Below are 15,239 nucleotides of genomic sequence, written 5' to 3'. Positions count from 1 at the left end.
TTACTAAAGAAAAAGAGAGGAAGAAGAAAGCTGCGATGAACTTTTAATTTAAGGAAACGAAACAACATTTGAATATCAGTGAAGGGGAAAAAAGGGAAGATGGGGGAAACAGAAAAAACAAATGAGAAGGTCAAAGATGGACAGACCAGTTAAAAAGAGGCATGGAGAATGAACTAAAGATGAAAGATAAAACCAGGGAAAGAAAAGGGGCGGTGCAAAGGTTAAATAGTAAGCATGAGTAATGCAGATGATGGGCGGACCAAGAAAAAAACTGAAAGGGGAGAAAAGGGAGTTATGCATTGGGTCATTATAGAGGAATGTTAATATGATTAGTGAATGACTCTGACCTCGCTGTCTGGAACTGGTGCCTGACTGGTCTGATGACTCCTGAAAGTCTGTCAGACACACACACACACATATAATACACATGCCAGAACAGACACACAGCGCGCACACTAATGAACACATTTTTATTCAGTTGTAGGGAAACATGTCTGAATACACATATATTCTCTTAAACACACTCCCACACACAGATGCTCACGGGACTCCCTCTGCCCCGTGTGATTTGTGCCTTGCTTTTGCCAGTAGGGCAGAATGAGTCAACATGTCATGACGCACTATCTGCTTTTAGCATGCACGATTCCTTTCCGTCTGCCCTCCTAAGTTTGGGTCAACATCCACAACTATACATGCATCCGTACGGAATTACTTCAGTCATTTATTTGTGAGTTCCGGGCTCATGGAGAACTGAAAACGCTGTTACCCCATTATTTACCGGTACCTGTCTATTATATTATGCCATTAACCTTGTGGGAGTTTATTGTAGGCTACATGGGTTTATTTCAATGTACTTCTGCTTCAGTGTGATAAGTCATCTTCTTTTCCTTTAATAATGTGCCAAAGGTCTGTGCTTCTCACACCATGTACCTCACATCATATTGTGTGTGGGTCAAATTGCATCCATTGGTTGTTTGGACATGCCCAAGCATTCATACGGCCTTGCGTCGTGTCGAATGTCAGGGTGAGCTGGCGTTTGAGTCAGAGGATCTGGTGAATAATAAATTCACCATTACTGGTGTCACAGGTCTGAACTGCTGCACTCAAGTTCAACAGATGGAAGGACCACCGCAAAGGGAATTGTTGTGTTGTCTGTACAGCAATGCCTCAATAATGGTGGAAATAAGTGATTATTATTTAAATTAGGTTTGTGAGGTTTTCATGGTTTTCATTGGATGATTTTGCTATCTGTTCCGTCTTAGGTCATATGGCCTCAGCATCAGAAATAGTCATGATAATAGTAAAAAATAAACTTCATTTCTATAGCACTTTTCATATGTTGCAATGAGCAGCTCAAAAACCTTCACGCATTCTCCTTCACATAAAAAAAGATATAAAGCGAGTGTAAAACAAAGGACAAAAAAATGAATGTCAACTAGATAATAATAGTAAAATGGGCTAAAGATACATAAAGGCAGAAAGAAAATCATAAATAATGCTGTTAAATAATGGGGGATAAAATCTCTTGGTGATAGAAATAGTAGTAAAAAATAAACTGAAATATGAAGACAGATGATACTAAATGGAGGATAATAAAACTAATGACGTTTTCAAACGTGCTACTGGCTTTCCTCTACAAATGAAACCAATACATTACCACCAACGATTCATAACCTTTTTATTCATTAATTTAAATTGCCCACGCATTCCTCTATATTGTACATTTTACACACATGGACACGTTGTTGTGGTTTGCCAGGATCCAGCTCATCCATGACTTTCCATCTGGTTCGGCAGAGGGAGAAATCCTCCATTAACCCAGCGTGAAAGCCCGTCTTGTTGTGGTGCCGTCGGCAGAAAGCGCCGGGATAATACAGTTTACTATGTAGAGGTCACATTCTTGGTTAAACCACTTTGTGTTTGCGGTCACGGTTGTGTTTTTGCCACTGGGTCTGCTGTGGTTTGTGTCTCTGTGTCACCCCTTTCACTTCGTGCGTAGTAATGCTGTTTTGTTTTATTGAACCTGGAACTCTATTCAACGCTCATGACTTCTATTCAACCTGTGATTAAGATGCCAGCCAGGCAAATATGCACAGAGACACACACTGAGCCCAATCCAGGTACTTTGTGTAGAGAGTTTTGGGTGTTATCGGCAGTGGCCACTGCTCTGTGGACAGGACAGATAGCCAATCGGCACACACGTGTGTGTGAGCATGTTTGCTTGTGTGTGTGTGTGCTTTCTCTTGTTGGCTCAGCTGTGTTGTTGAGGACATACACTCCTCAAAGCTTCGAGCGTGTGTACCTGCAAGGATATTGTGCGAGTGTGTGTGTGTTTAGAGATTGTCAGCTATTCTTGAAGCAGCATGCAGTTTTTGCGTTTTCCAGATAATAAATATCAGACGTTGAAATATGGCGAGTCACCAGGTAGATAAGGCGTGCTCAGAGTCGGAAAGAAGAGTCAGAAAAGGCTGATGTCACCTGACAGTCGCATGGGAGAGGAAGAGCAGGACGCACACATGCTAGTTTAACCTCCTTGACTTTAAAGCTGGAGTACTCTAAGGGTCCTTTATGTGTCAGACGTATACTTTGTACATAACCATAGTACAAACTCTCATTTAAATTGCAGTGAGCACAAATTAGAATAATTAACAATCGTCAGTCACCACCATAATAAAAAATGAAAAATGCGTAAACATTCATTGCTCAGTTTAAAAAGAATCGTGCAAATACACGGTTTAGTGTATTTGCACGATTCTTTTTCATTAATCTCAGTGGATGCCGGCTGGATTTCCATCATTTATGGTTATGCTACCATTAGACAAAAGTGGAAATTTAAAGAAGGGTAAAGAAGATGATTCCACAATGTAACATATTTGAGATTTCAAAAAAAGAACATCTTTTTGCAGACGTTTGTTTTACACGTTGTCTTTCTCTTGTATTTCCTTGTCAGCACAAATTTGCTTTCATGCCAAATTCAAGTTAAATTGCTGTTGAGAGAAGTGTGTAGGGACAAAATATATATTTAAACAAAGAGATAGAGGAGGAGTGTGTGTGTGTTGGAGGATGTCTTACACAGAAATAGAGGAAATTCAAGTCACATGTTGAGATATTGGGAGAGCAGAGCTTATGTAACTAACATCTCAATACTGCTGTCCAAACTGCTGACTGAAATAAGTCACTATCACTTGTTTTTCAGTGATTAAAACAAAAAACACTGTAAAAATATTCACACCGCCTTGGTGCAAATTAGTCAGGCAAAGAGAGCCTTTCAGTTCAAGTCTGCGTCCTCTGCTGTTGCATTAATGCTTGTTGTTTGCTCTCTTTTGAATGTTTTTTTTTTAAGTTTAACTGAACAAATTTAGAAAACAAGTCCCTTCAGTTGCAGATGAAATGCTATTACTGGACAAACACATTCAAAATAGCAACAGCAACCACACAGTGCTGATGCTCAATCTAGATGAGCCGAGCCACACTTAAATATGATCATCTTTAGACACGGTTTGTCAACATTAAAGATTTGTGAGAAACCTTTTCTGCTAAGAAATCAAGAAAATTGACTCTTAATCTTGAAATAATAATAATGAAATGTTCCCATTGGTCAATTCTAAATGGAGGGATTTGCTTCAAACTGGTAACTCAACTCATAAAACATACCAACCACTTCAGTTAAGATGTTTCACTTGTGTTTGGGAATTCAGGCCAAGTCTCTCTCTCTCTCTCACACACACACTTTCTGTTCCCCTTCCCTCTCTGTCCTTCCATCTGTGAGTTCAGATGAGAAGAAGTCTCCCAGGGCTTTTCATTGGCCGAACTCCACATTAAGAGGCGAGCTAATTGGCCAGCTGGGGCCCATCCGGTTGTTGAAGACAGGGCATTGGCTGAGAGAGGGGTCAAGTGACATGTCATTGGTCAAATTGGCCAGTAACCTGGCAACGCTTATCCTTGGAAAAATCTCGGTTAAAAAAAAAAAAAAAAGAAAAAGTAATGGCAAGACTGTTGAACATAATTTGGCGCCTGAAAATTTGTTAGCTAATTTGCAGCTTTTCAATGATGCAGAAGTGTTTATATGTGGGAGCTGCAAGTCCTCGCAGTCCTTATGTCAATTTCCACATTAACCCAAATTATGTGGTCCCAAATTGTTAAAGACACTGAGTCGCTGTCAAGTAATGATCTAAACAGGCAGGAAGATTCATCCAACTTGTTACTTTTACAATATTACAAAACGTGTGTGCTTGCTCTTAGGTTATTTATGCCTATGTGTGTGTCCTTTCTTTGCCCCTTCTTTTTAGGGTCTCTGAAACCCCCTACCTTTTTCCATATTTTCTATCTCCCTCTCTCATTGTGATATTTTCCATGCAAAAATGTAACTGAAATTCATCAGAGATCTTTCACACATAAACATCCGTCACAAACTTCCGGCTCCCTCCATCAAACAAAGAGAGAAACAATTGTTCTCTTTTCTCCCCTCCTCTATAAGCTAATATCTATTCACCGCCGCCATTTTTTTTATTAAGTAGCAGAGTGAGCTAATCCAGAGGAAATTAGAGGTGGAGGTTAGTCACCAAGATTAGTCTGGTCCCAGGACATCAAACGTTCCATTCCCACCCAGGAGATAATCATAGCCAGGTTTGCCAGGAAATTAAGCGACTGCCTTTCAGAGGGATGCTAATCCCCGTCTCGCGCTCTCCTTACATTTCTCTTTATTTCCCACCCATCTTGCTTTCTCTAGTGTCGTCCCCCACCCACTCCTCATCCGCCTCACCAAAATCTCCACTAGAGTGCTTGTGTCTGCAGGAAAACCTCCATCTCCATTTCTTGGAGGGTATTTGATAGATGGCACCACTCTTGCACTGAAGGTAATATCTGACCCTTCAGCCAAGTCTGAGCTTTTAGACAAATTGAAAAATACTCGATAGAGTTTTTCATCTCTCTGTCTGGACTTAGAACATTTTGTGCTGACAACATGCAGTTGTTCTTCTGGACAATATTGTTTCTTTCCATGTATGTCCATTAGCACACCTTATCTGCCATTGTAAATGTATTGGCGTGTGCATTGAACAAGCATGTTCATTGTTTGGAATTCTTCACAACTAGAGAAAGACGGTTTCAGGGGTTGGGCAATGTAGGTCACAAACGGCTTAAACACAATGGGTTTGTGTTTGTGTGCATTTCTTTTATCGTGGAAGATCGTCGTAAAGAACCCCTCATGGAGGGCTCTGTGTGACTTTACATGTGTACGTATCCATCTGTGCATTCAGGACCACATCATCCAGCGGGGGTGTTAGTTAGTCTACACATTAGATTTATACTTTGAATTATATTTTGCAAATTCATACATCGATATTTCTCTTCTGATTTTGTTAATGCTAGTAATACTGGTATAACAGTCTCTCAAGCGGAGTACTAAAAAACGCACGTTTCTCATATTTAAAAAAATAACGTTATAAGCTGTTGTGTGCTATTTATGTGTGTTTTGGCACACTTGAAGGTGGAAAAATACAGAATTTATACGGAATAGTCTAAAATGACTTTTTCCTCATTGTCGTGTTTCTTCCTTTCAGAATCTTTTTGAAACCACTGTTGGAAAGTATAGTTTGTTTTTCTGTGAAACTGGCAACAAAACTGGCTCAAAAACCTTAAATTAAATCTGAATGTAAATTCCAGCATCTCATTTGCACAATGAATAAGACTTATTTAATGATTTTGTTGACATAAGTGAAAAGTAAAGACTTGGATGGTTGCATGTTTGGGACAACGCGCACGATCTTCCGCCAGGTTTCAGGAAAATTCATCTAAAAAAATTCCAGAATAAGCCCCTTTATCCACATCCACTTCAAAATCAAATGACTTCTTCCTTCCGTCAAGCAGTTTACGGGTAATAGATGGAGATGCTGGAAAACATTCTATCCTGTAATCTTAACGATCGTGAAAATCCATTCCTGGATCTGCCCTTATGTCTAAATACGCTCCAAAAATGTAATGGCCTCTTCCCGGTCACCTGCTGAACATCCAGCTAAGTTTAAGGAGAATCCATCAAGACGTTTTTGTGTAATTCCGCTTACACTTGACTTATAACTATGCTTGTCTTTGAAACTGAGACTTCAGAGATAGTTGAATGACAGCAGAACCGGGGAGGTATAAAAGAATGAGATAAAAACTGGAGAGGATGTAATAAAATAAAAACATGTTGAGAATAGATCACTGTGTCACGGACAGACCGTACGAGAGAAGAGATCAAGAAGTCCATGTGATTAGAAGAGATGAGAGATGTAGGAAATGTTGGAAAGAGTGAGGAAGACACCCGGCTAGCACTCGCCCGCCGACTGGAGCCAATCATCTGAGAAAGGGAGCCAGAAAGAGCAAGTGCCACTTTCAACCTATTACTGCTCCATCTAACCTGCCAGTGGAACCACCTGCTCCCACTGGCATACAATCACACACACACTCACACGAGAAAATTCGTATTTTCCAACTCATATTCAGTTTCGCACGTGCAGTTTCTTACATTTTCTTTCTCTCTCACACTCACACACACACACACACACACACAGACGCACACAGATGTGCACATGCTGCTAAGCGAAGTCGTTCTCCAGAGATATAGAGCAAAATGTAAAAATTATACCAGAATCCTCAAATAAAGCCACCCCAGATTTTCCTACCTACAACACTGATATTATAAAAATGGTAGAGGGGAAGATATTTCCGGTCGCTCTCCTCCCTCCCATCATCTCCACTTTTCTGCCAGGTAAATTGTCTCCCCTTTAACCCACTGCATGCTGCACTCATCCATATTCTCTCCCTTTCACACACTCAGTCCTGCTTGGAATTCACCTTTTTTGTTCCTCCTAATCCTCAAAGGAGAACTTTTTTTTAAGTCGAGAAGTTTTGGGTGGAAGAAGGAGTGAGAGACGCAGATGGAGAGCGGGAGTTCGAGGTAAAGGGATATGCTATCTGGGTGGCAGGGAGGGGGCTTAGAGCAAACCAAATTATCTTCCTCCAATTTTTTGCCTCTCTTTCTCCTCATCCGTCTCTCTGTCCCTCTAAATATGTCATCACCCCTGACACCCGCTGCCTCTGTCTGTCGCTTTATCAACTCCCCACCTTGAACTTTCAAGGACAAGCTGAACTATTAGGAATAAACCTGTGAGTGTGTGTGTGAGTGTGTAACAGTTAATGTGTGTGTGTGCATGGATGTTGGTTTTAAATGTATGTCTTATTTTATGTGTTGTCAGTCTGTGTGTGTGTGTGTGTGTGTGTGTGCTTTTTTAAAGGCTTTGCAGAAGAAACTAATCCTATCCTCTCTATCACCTTCTTTACTATCATTTATTTATCCCCGTCTCTCTTTCTCTCTCTCTCTCTCTCTCTCTCTCACTTCTGCCACATATATACGCTAATAGCTTCATAGTTATAGAAACGTGCACATGTCTCACACATGTTTGTGTCTCTATGTGTGCGTCATTTACACATGTGTCTATGTGTTCTATATTTATAGTTTCCAAATGAACTGCCTCCCTTATTAATTCATTATTTATCTGTGAAAACCAGTGAATCTTTGCTCCTCTTTTTGTTTTCAACCACATCAAAACATAATCCTGACCAAATCCTGACATGTGTTTAATATACACATGTAAGACACTTTATTTCAGAATCGGTATTAAGGCAAAGGTTATGGTCATTTAATCTCCAAGGAATAATTTTAGTTCATGCATAACTCTCCTTAAACTCAAGAATAAATATTTGTGCGTTTCAGTTTTTTCTGTCACCGTCTTCCTGTTAATGTTAAATGTCATTTTAAGAAAATAAATATATCTGATTGACAGGTTTTACTTGCCAAAATGTATGCAAACACACACCAAACCCAATATGCATCCTCTTCCAGACCCTCACATCTAAACTGGATGTGTTGTGCTAATCGCCGTGTTCATGGGAGATGCTCTAAGCTGGGCTGCTTTGGGGGAAATTGACCTTCTGTGCTTTTAATTGTATGAGAGGCTCAACAGCGCCTTGACATTTAACTGTGTGCCAGGCTTAATTCGTAATGCTTTATTCTAGTGCCTCACTGACATTTCAGCAGAAAGCAGTTTGTGAATAAAGATGCTTCATCCCACTTTGCTGTTGTAAATAAATAAGCAAATCTGGCCATGATTGTTTTAGTCATTTTCTGTCTTTCTTTGACCCCTTTTGTACTCAAAGACTTTCAGGTGTGTTGTTTGTTACCAGCTGTTGTATAGTATTTGTATTTCAGCAGGACCCAGTCAGATTTTACAGCCCAATAGTGCCCACCGATAAAAATTTATATTTCTGCAGATGATTCTCAGGGTGCTTCATCAATAGCAGTGACTCAGCAGATGCTCTGCCAGCTGCTGGGTGTGGATGTCTGGTTTTGAACCTTCACTCCCAGGCCTACATCTTCGCTGCGATTTGAAAACGCACGCACAGAAACACCACCCACTTACAGGATAGTGGTCATATTTGTATTTGTTGTAAGATAGATTACATTGCTACAAGCAAGTCTCATGTGAGGGAAAACACAAAATGATAATAAATTAATATATTTGTTTATTAGAGTTACTCCCCGCTAGCTTACCCATGCAATTCACAGATATGCTATATATTTATTTTTATGTTTCCCATTTCAAAGTTTTGCTTAAGCATCCATCCATCCATCTTCTTCCACTTATCCGTGGCCGGATTAGAGAGACAACCCTCTGAGCAGGGATTTCCAGACTTTCCTCTCCCCCCAAAAACTCCTCCCGCTCTACCAGTGGGATCCCGAGGAGTTCCCAGTCCAGCCGAGAGACATCGTCTCTCCGGCATGTCCCCGAAGCCTCCTCCCGGCGGGACAGAACACTTCCCCATCTCAGCTGGTCCTTCTCAATGTGGGGGGGAGCAGCAGCTCCCTGGTGACTGAGCTCCTCACCCTAAATCTAAGGGTGCGTTCAGCCACCCTGCAGAGGAAGCTCATTTTGACCGCTTGTATCGGTGGCAAACCGAAATGAGAAGAAACAAGGACATGTCTGTGAATGTGAGCCACAGTAAAGACGACGTGTAAAGAACATTGCAAACGTCACATAAATGACGGCGTATGATTCAGGAAAGCTCATTTCCATGCCAACGCTTGAGGGACCGGAGCTCACACTGATGAAGTTGTTTTTCGTGCGGGTGCTAAAGGGAACTTCTGCACGTTCTTGTGAGCCTTCATGCTATTTTTTTTCTTTCGCGCTCCTTTGTCAAGAGGGTGTAATAATTAGCCGAAGAAAATGGATGGCTTTTCACAAGCAGCTGCAATTACTGCTCTCCCTAGAATGAATCAATGGATGGATGGGCAGAGGGCTGGTTTGGAGTATGAATTGAATAGAGAGCTAAAATGGGTATGACTAAGAGATCCTGGAATGCCGTTACGGACTTGTGATGGAAGCGCAAAGGCTACATTTGACAGGAGTCTTTGAAAAGAAGTGAAAGAGAAATTACAAATGGATATTTGGTGCTTGCAGAAATATCAAATCGTGGTATTTGATTTCTTTCTGACGTGCCGATTAAGTTGGCTGAAGTTCATTTTTATAACTCGCTCGCCAACGACGAACACAACGTATTACCTTCATCGTTTTGGATTAATAATGTGCAACGATCAATCTATGGATACGATGCATAGTGTAAATAAATGTGTTTGCCTGTGTGTGTTTTCACCTTTTTCATCCCTCTGAAATATTAAGGACATGCCTGCTGTGAAGGAATCACTGACAATATGGTCTAGCCATTAAATATTACACAACCATCTGTTGGTGTAAATTTCTAAAAACATCATGTAAAACCTTGAAGGCATTTAAATAAACTATAAAAATCACTCAGAGAGCACAGACCTCCGCCAAGCAGCTCATTCCCCTCCTAACTGGATTTACACCATCCACATGGATCTGGATCGACATCAAAAGGTTCTAAATTGTTCTTGGTGTCTTTATACACCAACCGTGAAAAGTAAAATGAATCAGAGTTGATGCATATTTTTAACTGATTTTTTAATACATAAATGGGGTTTTCAATGTTAAAATGTAATATTCTTTCCTGACCTCATTCTGGATCAGATCTAGATGACATTTTGCATGATAGTTCTTCTCTCTACGTGCCACAAACAAATTTATTTTTGCTATAGCAGGACATTGGCTCTTAATGTCAAACAGCTTGTGATTCATTCATAATTATCATGGATTATTTTTCACAGCCTGTCTTTTACTGTTAGTGGTCACAGATGGTCTCATCCACACACATTATACAGGCATTAGCCATCAGGTGTGTGACACTCAAATCACTGCCTCTTCAGAGCTGTGTATTAATCGAGTCAGGCCAAAGTGCTGCCTTTGCAGAACAATATGACCGATAAGGATTAGAACCAGCGTTCCCTTATTCATTAATTTCTGCTTGGGTGGGTGTCTCTCAATGAAAGAGAGGGAGCAGAATCTTTTTTTCGATTATTTGAAACAGGGAAGGAAATGGTAGGAAGGAGGAGAGGGAAGGGACTGTTAGCGATGACGCTGTTCCTCTTTTCCATCATTGTTTTTAAGGAGGGACGGGAGAGAAAGCCCACGGGGGGGGGGGGGGGACGTATGAGGGAGAAAGATGGGTGTAAATGAAAGGGAGGTGTTCGGTGGTAAGTGATGCATGGACGCAGAGAAAGGAGAGCGGCGGCCGGAGGAAGGCCGGCGCCTGTGATTTAGGAGACAAATCTTTAGTGTGATAAGATTGGGAGCGGATTTAACTGTACTCACAGGATCCCTGTATTTCACTGAAGGAGCGTTAGTTAATGAAGTGAAAAGATGAGGTGCAGACATGGAGAGGGAGATGATGAGAGGGGGGGGGGGGGGGGGGGGGGGGGAAGTTTGGTGGGAAGAGAGAGTGGGAACTAGACATGGAAGAAGGAAGGAGGCACTTCAGCTCTGCCCTGAGTAGTTTCATCTACTAAATAGTCCATGCTGATCAAAATCCCTTTGAAATCCTTGAAACGGCTCGAGTGGAAAAAAGAAGATGTTTGAGCAATTATGTGTGTGTCTGTGTGTCGGTGTGTAAGTTAGACCCAGAGGGAAAAACAACTGTAAGATGTGTGTGTCAGTGCCCAAAGTGATGGGTCGGTCTGTTTTATGGGTAAATTGAAGGGTCTGTTGAAAGGGAGAGATGAGCCACTCTTAACTCTGTGTGTGTGCGTGTACGTGTGCGTGTGTGTGTGTGAGAGAGAGCGCGAGAGTGAGAGCGACCTCCCCCTCTCCCTTCAGTATCAGTGTTTTCTGCTTGATTTGCACACTCTCCGCTCTGCCTCTCCTCTGCTCGCCACGCCATGAAATGGTTTTTCACCAGACCATTACCCCAACCAGTGTGCGACAGTACTGCCTGAGGGGTGGGCGTGGTGGTGGTGGGGGGGGGGGGACTTAAAATTTGTGGAAGGGTGAGAGGGAAAGAAGGTGTGGCTCTGCAGTCATGTGAATGCTGACTTTTAACATCTGACTTTACAGAAGACTGTTGCGTCTTTATGGCGCCCGGCCATTCTCTGTGACGCGCAATGATCTTCCTTTATGCGGTTATAGCATCACCCAGACAGTGAGGAGGATAGGAAGGGGGGGGGGGGGGGGGGGGGGGGTCTGATGATGTTTTAAATGAGATTTAACATGCAGCTATCAGTCGTCAGCAAAACTGGTCAGAAACTCCTCCTCAGTTATTTAGACGTGAACAAAATGTGATGCTTTAAGCCTAAATAAAACTGATGGCGCTTAAAATAAGTGAATATGATGAAGACAGGCGCTCGTGTGGTGCTGTTGCAAGAATTATAGTAGAATTTAAGAAAAATGTATCGCATAAAATGTCACTATTTGGCAGTGCTGTTGTTCATGCTGTGCCTCTTCAGTCAAACACTAACAACAAATGCTACAATGATTTAGTCCAAACTGATTTTCTGCCTCTAATAATAGAACTATATCAAAGCCGTATCAGAAAGACAGGCTCACACAAGTCTGCACACAATGACAGGTCACTGAATAAGCAGCAAAGGGCTCCCCTGAAATGACCCCCACCCTCCGTACGTGTTCTGTATACTCACATAGAGATGTGTCTTTGCTTTCCATACGTCCCCTTACTTGCATCATCTGCACGCTATGCCACACATGCATTTGTTTGCTCAGTCTGTGACATTGCACCATAATCTCGTCCTCATAATCCATGTATATGCAAATACACAAAGACATTGCAACAGAGCGTCGCCAAAACCGTAATTTGTCCGTCTGTACTGAGGGGCAGCTTTACGGGTTCAGGATCCAGTGCTTTTAAAAAAAACATTTTTCTTTTGCCAACAATCCTGTGAAAACAACATCAGCATTTAACGGCTCCTACTAACGAGCGTTGCCTGTAAAACCCTTATATATCTAACTCCTGTTATCGTGCTGCAGGCCTCCGTGTCTAAAAATACCAGACACTGCAAGCTGAAGGTTGTTTCAAATTGTCCCCACATATGCCGTAAATTCCGGCGGTTCCACCAAATAGTCTCCAACAAATGCATTGTTTCCTCCAGGTACAAAACTGTTGGCTAAAAGCAACAGTGCCTCGTGCTTGGAGAAATCACTGGGCAGTTTCACACGCATGGGCCCGTGTTCAGTATGGCCATACATCCATCTGTCCATCATCCATCCAGCCATCCAATCATCCCATTCATGTGAACATGATATCTTAGGAATGTCTTGAGGGCAAAACTAAATCAAACATCTACTTGGACAGATTAAGCGGTCAAAGGTTACGTAACACATTTCTGGCCAAAAATTCTAATCATGATAAACTTCCTCCCAAATGATGAGGTGATGGAATTTAATCTCCAATAGGGCAGTGGTCATGTTTGCTGTGGCATCGCGGTCTTCTGCTTAAACACTTTCCTGGGCATTATTCAACTCCGTAACTCAGGAACCAGAGACAGCCGCTGTATTTTACATTAGTTACACACTTAAGATGTGTACATTAGTAGCCACTTTATATTCTTCCTCCATCTCTCTGGAAACCTGCCTCCCTATTTCATTCATTTTCTCATCCCTGTGTTCATGACTCTTCACATTTTCTTCGTCCGTTTCCTCGACTCTCCCACCTCCGACTCTACCATTCAATCATCCATTCACCTCCCTCCCTAACTTCCTATTTAAATTGTGCCTTTGAAGTCCCTCTTAGCCCCTTACCCTTCAATTCTAGCCTTCACTTCTCCCACTACCTTGTTTTATAATATCACCTCTCATCCCTCCTCTCTAGATTACCCTCACCCACTCTCTTGTGCTCATTCGCTTTTCATTTACCGTATCTTTCTTTGCTTCATTTCTTCTCCATCTAACGCCTTTTCATTATTTCACCCAACCTCTTTATTCCCACCTAATATGCCACTCGCTCTGCACCTAAAATATTGAAGCTATAAAGACAGGTGTTCAAAAGCCGGAGTGGCAAATCTGTTTTATATGCCTCCTGGCAACATTCCCCTGGAATGCAAAGGGAGAAGAAAAAGCTCTGAGCTATAATATCTAAGTCTCAGCACCTTGCACACGGTGACAATATTACCTTGAGTCAAGGAGAGAAGAGCTTAGCGTCCTATAAATCTTTTGTCTTACACTTCCCCCTCCTTCCATCATGTTTTGCATTTAATGGCCTTCCTTTTTTCAACCACATTTACAGGGTATTGTGCCTCCAAAATGGGCTGCAGACATACAGGTGTGGTGTTTCCTGTAAGTCGGAGGTAGAACAGTCTGCTTGAAAAGAAACCTCCAAAGCATCATTTAACAGTGGCAGCAGCGCAGTAGGCTACATCTGATGGGGTACTTCAGAGACGCAGCGTTACACGCCCCGAGGGGACTTCATAATGCTGAATATAAGTCACCAGACTCAATTACACATCATCTATCCACCCGTCTCAGCCTACATTACGCTGAAATGAATCTCATGTACATTCAGTGTATCTGGAAATGGCTTGTGTTTGTGTGTGTGTGTGTGTGTGTGTGTGTGTGTTTGTGTTACTGGAGCCTGTTGAGGCTTTGGGTTTGGGCGGCTTCTTTAAGGAGCACCTCGGCTGCTGGAGTCTCCCTACTGAATAGACCCGGATAATCTCTGAGAGAGGGGCTGTGTGTGTGTGTGTGTGTGTGTGTGTATGGGGAAGAAATAGAGAATAAATAGAGAAAGAGAAAAAAACATGAGATATGAAGAGTAACAGGAGGCAGGAGAGATGGAGCTGTCAGCAGTTTGGGGGACTTAATCTTTTTTCTTCTCAAGATGATGAGGCCCGACCTTGTGTGTGCGTATGTGTGTGTGTGTTCGTGAGCAAGACGACTCCATCCTGTTTTGAAGTAACCTAATCCTGGAAGGAGACCATTTTAATCCCCCCCCCTCAAAACAAAAAAAAAAGCCTCAAAAGACCAAAACCCTAGATCCCTAATAACCAGCCTTTGTCAATTCTAAATGATTCCTCTATCACAAATGCCCAGAAACACACCAACACACACAAACATGTAGCGCAGGACCCTTACGACTGCAGCCTGCTGTTACTCAGACAAACTAACCCGATTGCTTCTCTTCACCAGATGCCAGGCAGAGGGACAGACCATCGGTTGGCACCCCGTTATGAAGAGGTGGAGCGTCAGTACGCCTCCTTACCAAGGTACTGCTTCACGTCTTTCTTGCCCAAAAAATAGGGTTTACGCAGGTATCATTGTTGCCCCCTTTTCTCTCTGTGAAGCCTCTAATTAAATCTGTTCAGTCTGTTTGTCTTTCTGAGGATCCCCAGAGGCCCCGGTTTCAGCCAGGAAACGTACCGTATCCTCCCAGAGGAACACACACACTCCGACAGGGTTTGAAAACCGATCCCCGTCTCTTAGATCTGCCCCCCCCCCCATCGACAACAGCTTTTACAAAATCACTTTTTTTAAACTACAGGTCCAGCCTTGAGTACATATGCAGACACAGCTTATGATGGACAGAACAACAACAACAAAAACCAACAATGGCTGGTTTTGTTTGTACTGAAGTATAGAATATTAGGTTTTTCCAAAAATCCTCCAGTGTTGGTTTGCTGCACCACTTTGTGTGTGTGTCGTTTTGTGTTGTTGTTGTTGTTGTTCCCGAAAGGCCAATGCTGCCCTGGTGTGCAAGTTGCAGCTTTTTTTTAGCCATCGTGGGTTATCCATATTATAATACCGGGATAGTTGAGAAAAAGCTGCCGTGTGAACGCCAACGTT

The 15,239-nt window shown here is 42.2% G+C and overlaps 1 protein-coding gene across 1 annotated transcript in view; it reads left to right on the top strand.

Moving 5' to 3' along the window:
• pard3bb (par-3 family cell polarity regulator beta b) overlaps positions 1-15,239 on the top strand; it is a 134,395-nt gene that overhangs the window by 104,130 nt on the left and 15,026 nt on the right. The window contains exon 23 of the mRNA XM_068746235.1: positions 14,586-14,662. Coding sequence (XP_068602336.1) covers positions 14,586-14,662 — 77 coding nt within the window. The remainder of the gene's footprint in view (positions 1-14,585; positions 14,663-15,239) is intronic.

This window comes from Brachionichthys hirsutus, chromosome 12, assembly GCF_040956055.1.
Source record: "Brachionichthys hirsutus isolate HB-005 chromosome 12, CSIRO-AGI_Bhir_v1, whole genome shotgun sequence".
NCBI classification, from domain to species: Eukaryota; Metazoa; Chordata; class Actinopteri; order Lophiiformes; family Brachionichthyidae; genus Brachionichthys; species Brachionichthys hirsutus.
This window is presented reverse-complemented; position numbering and strand designations above follow the sequence as displayed.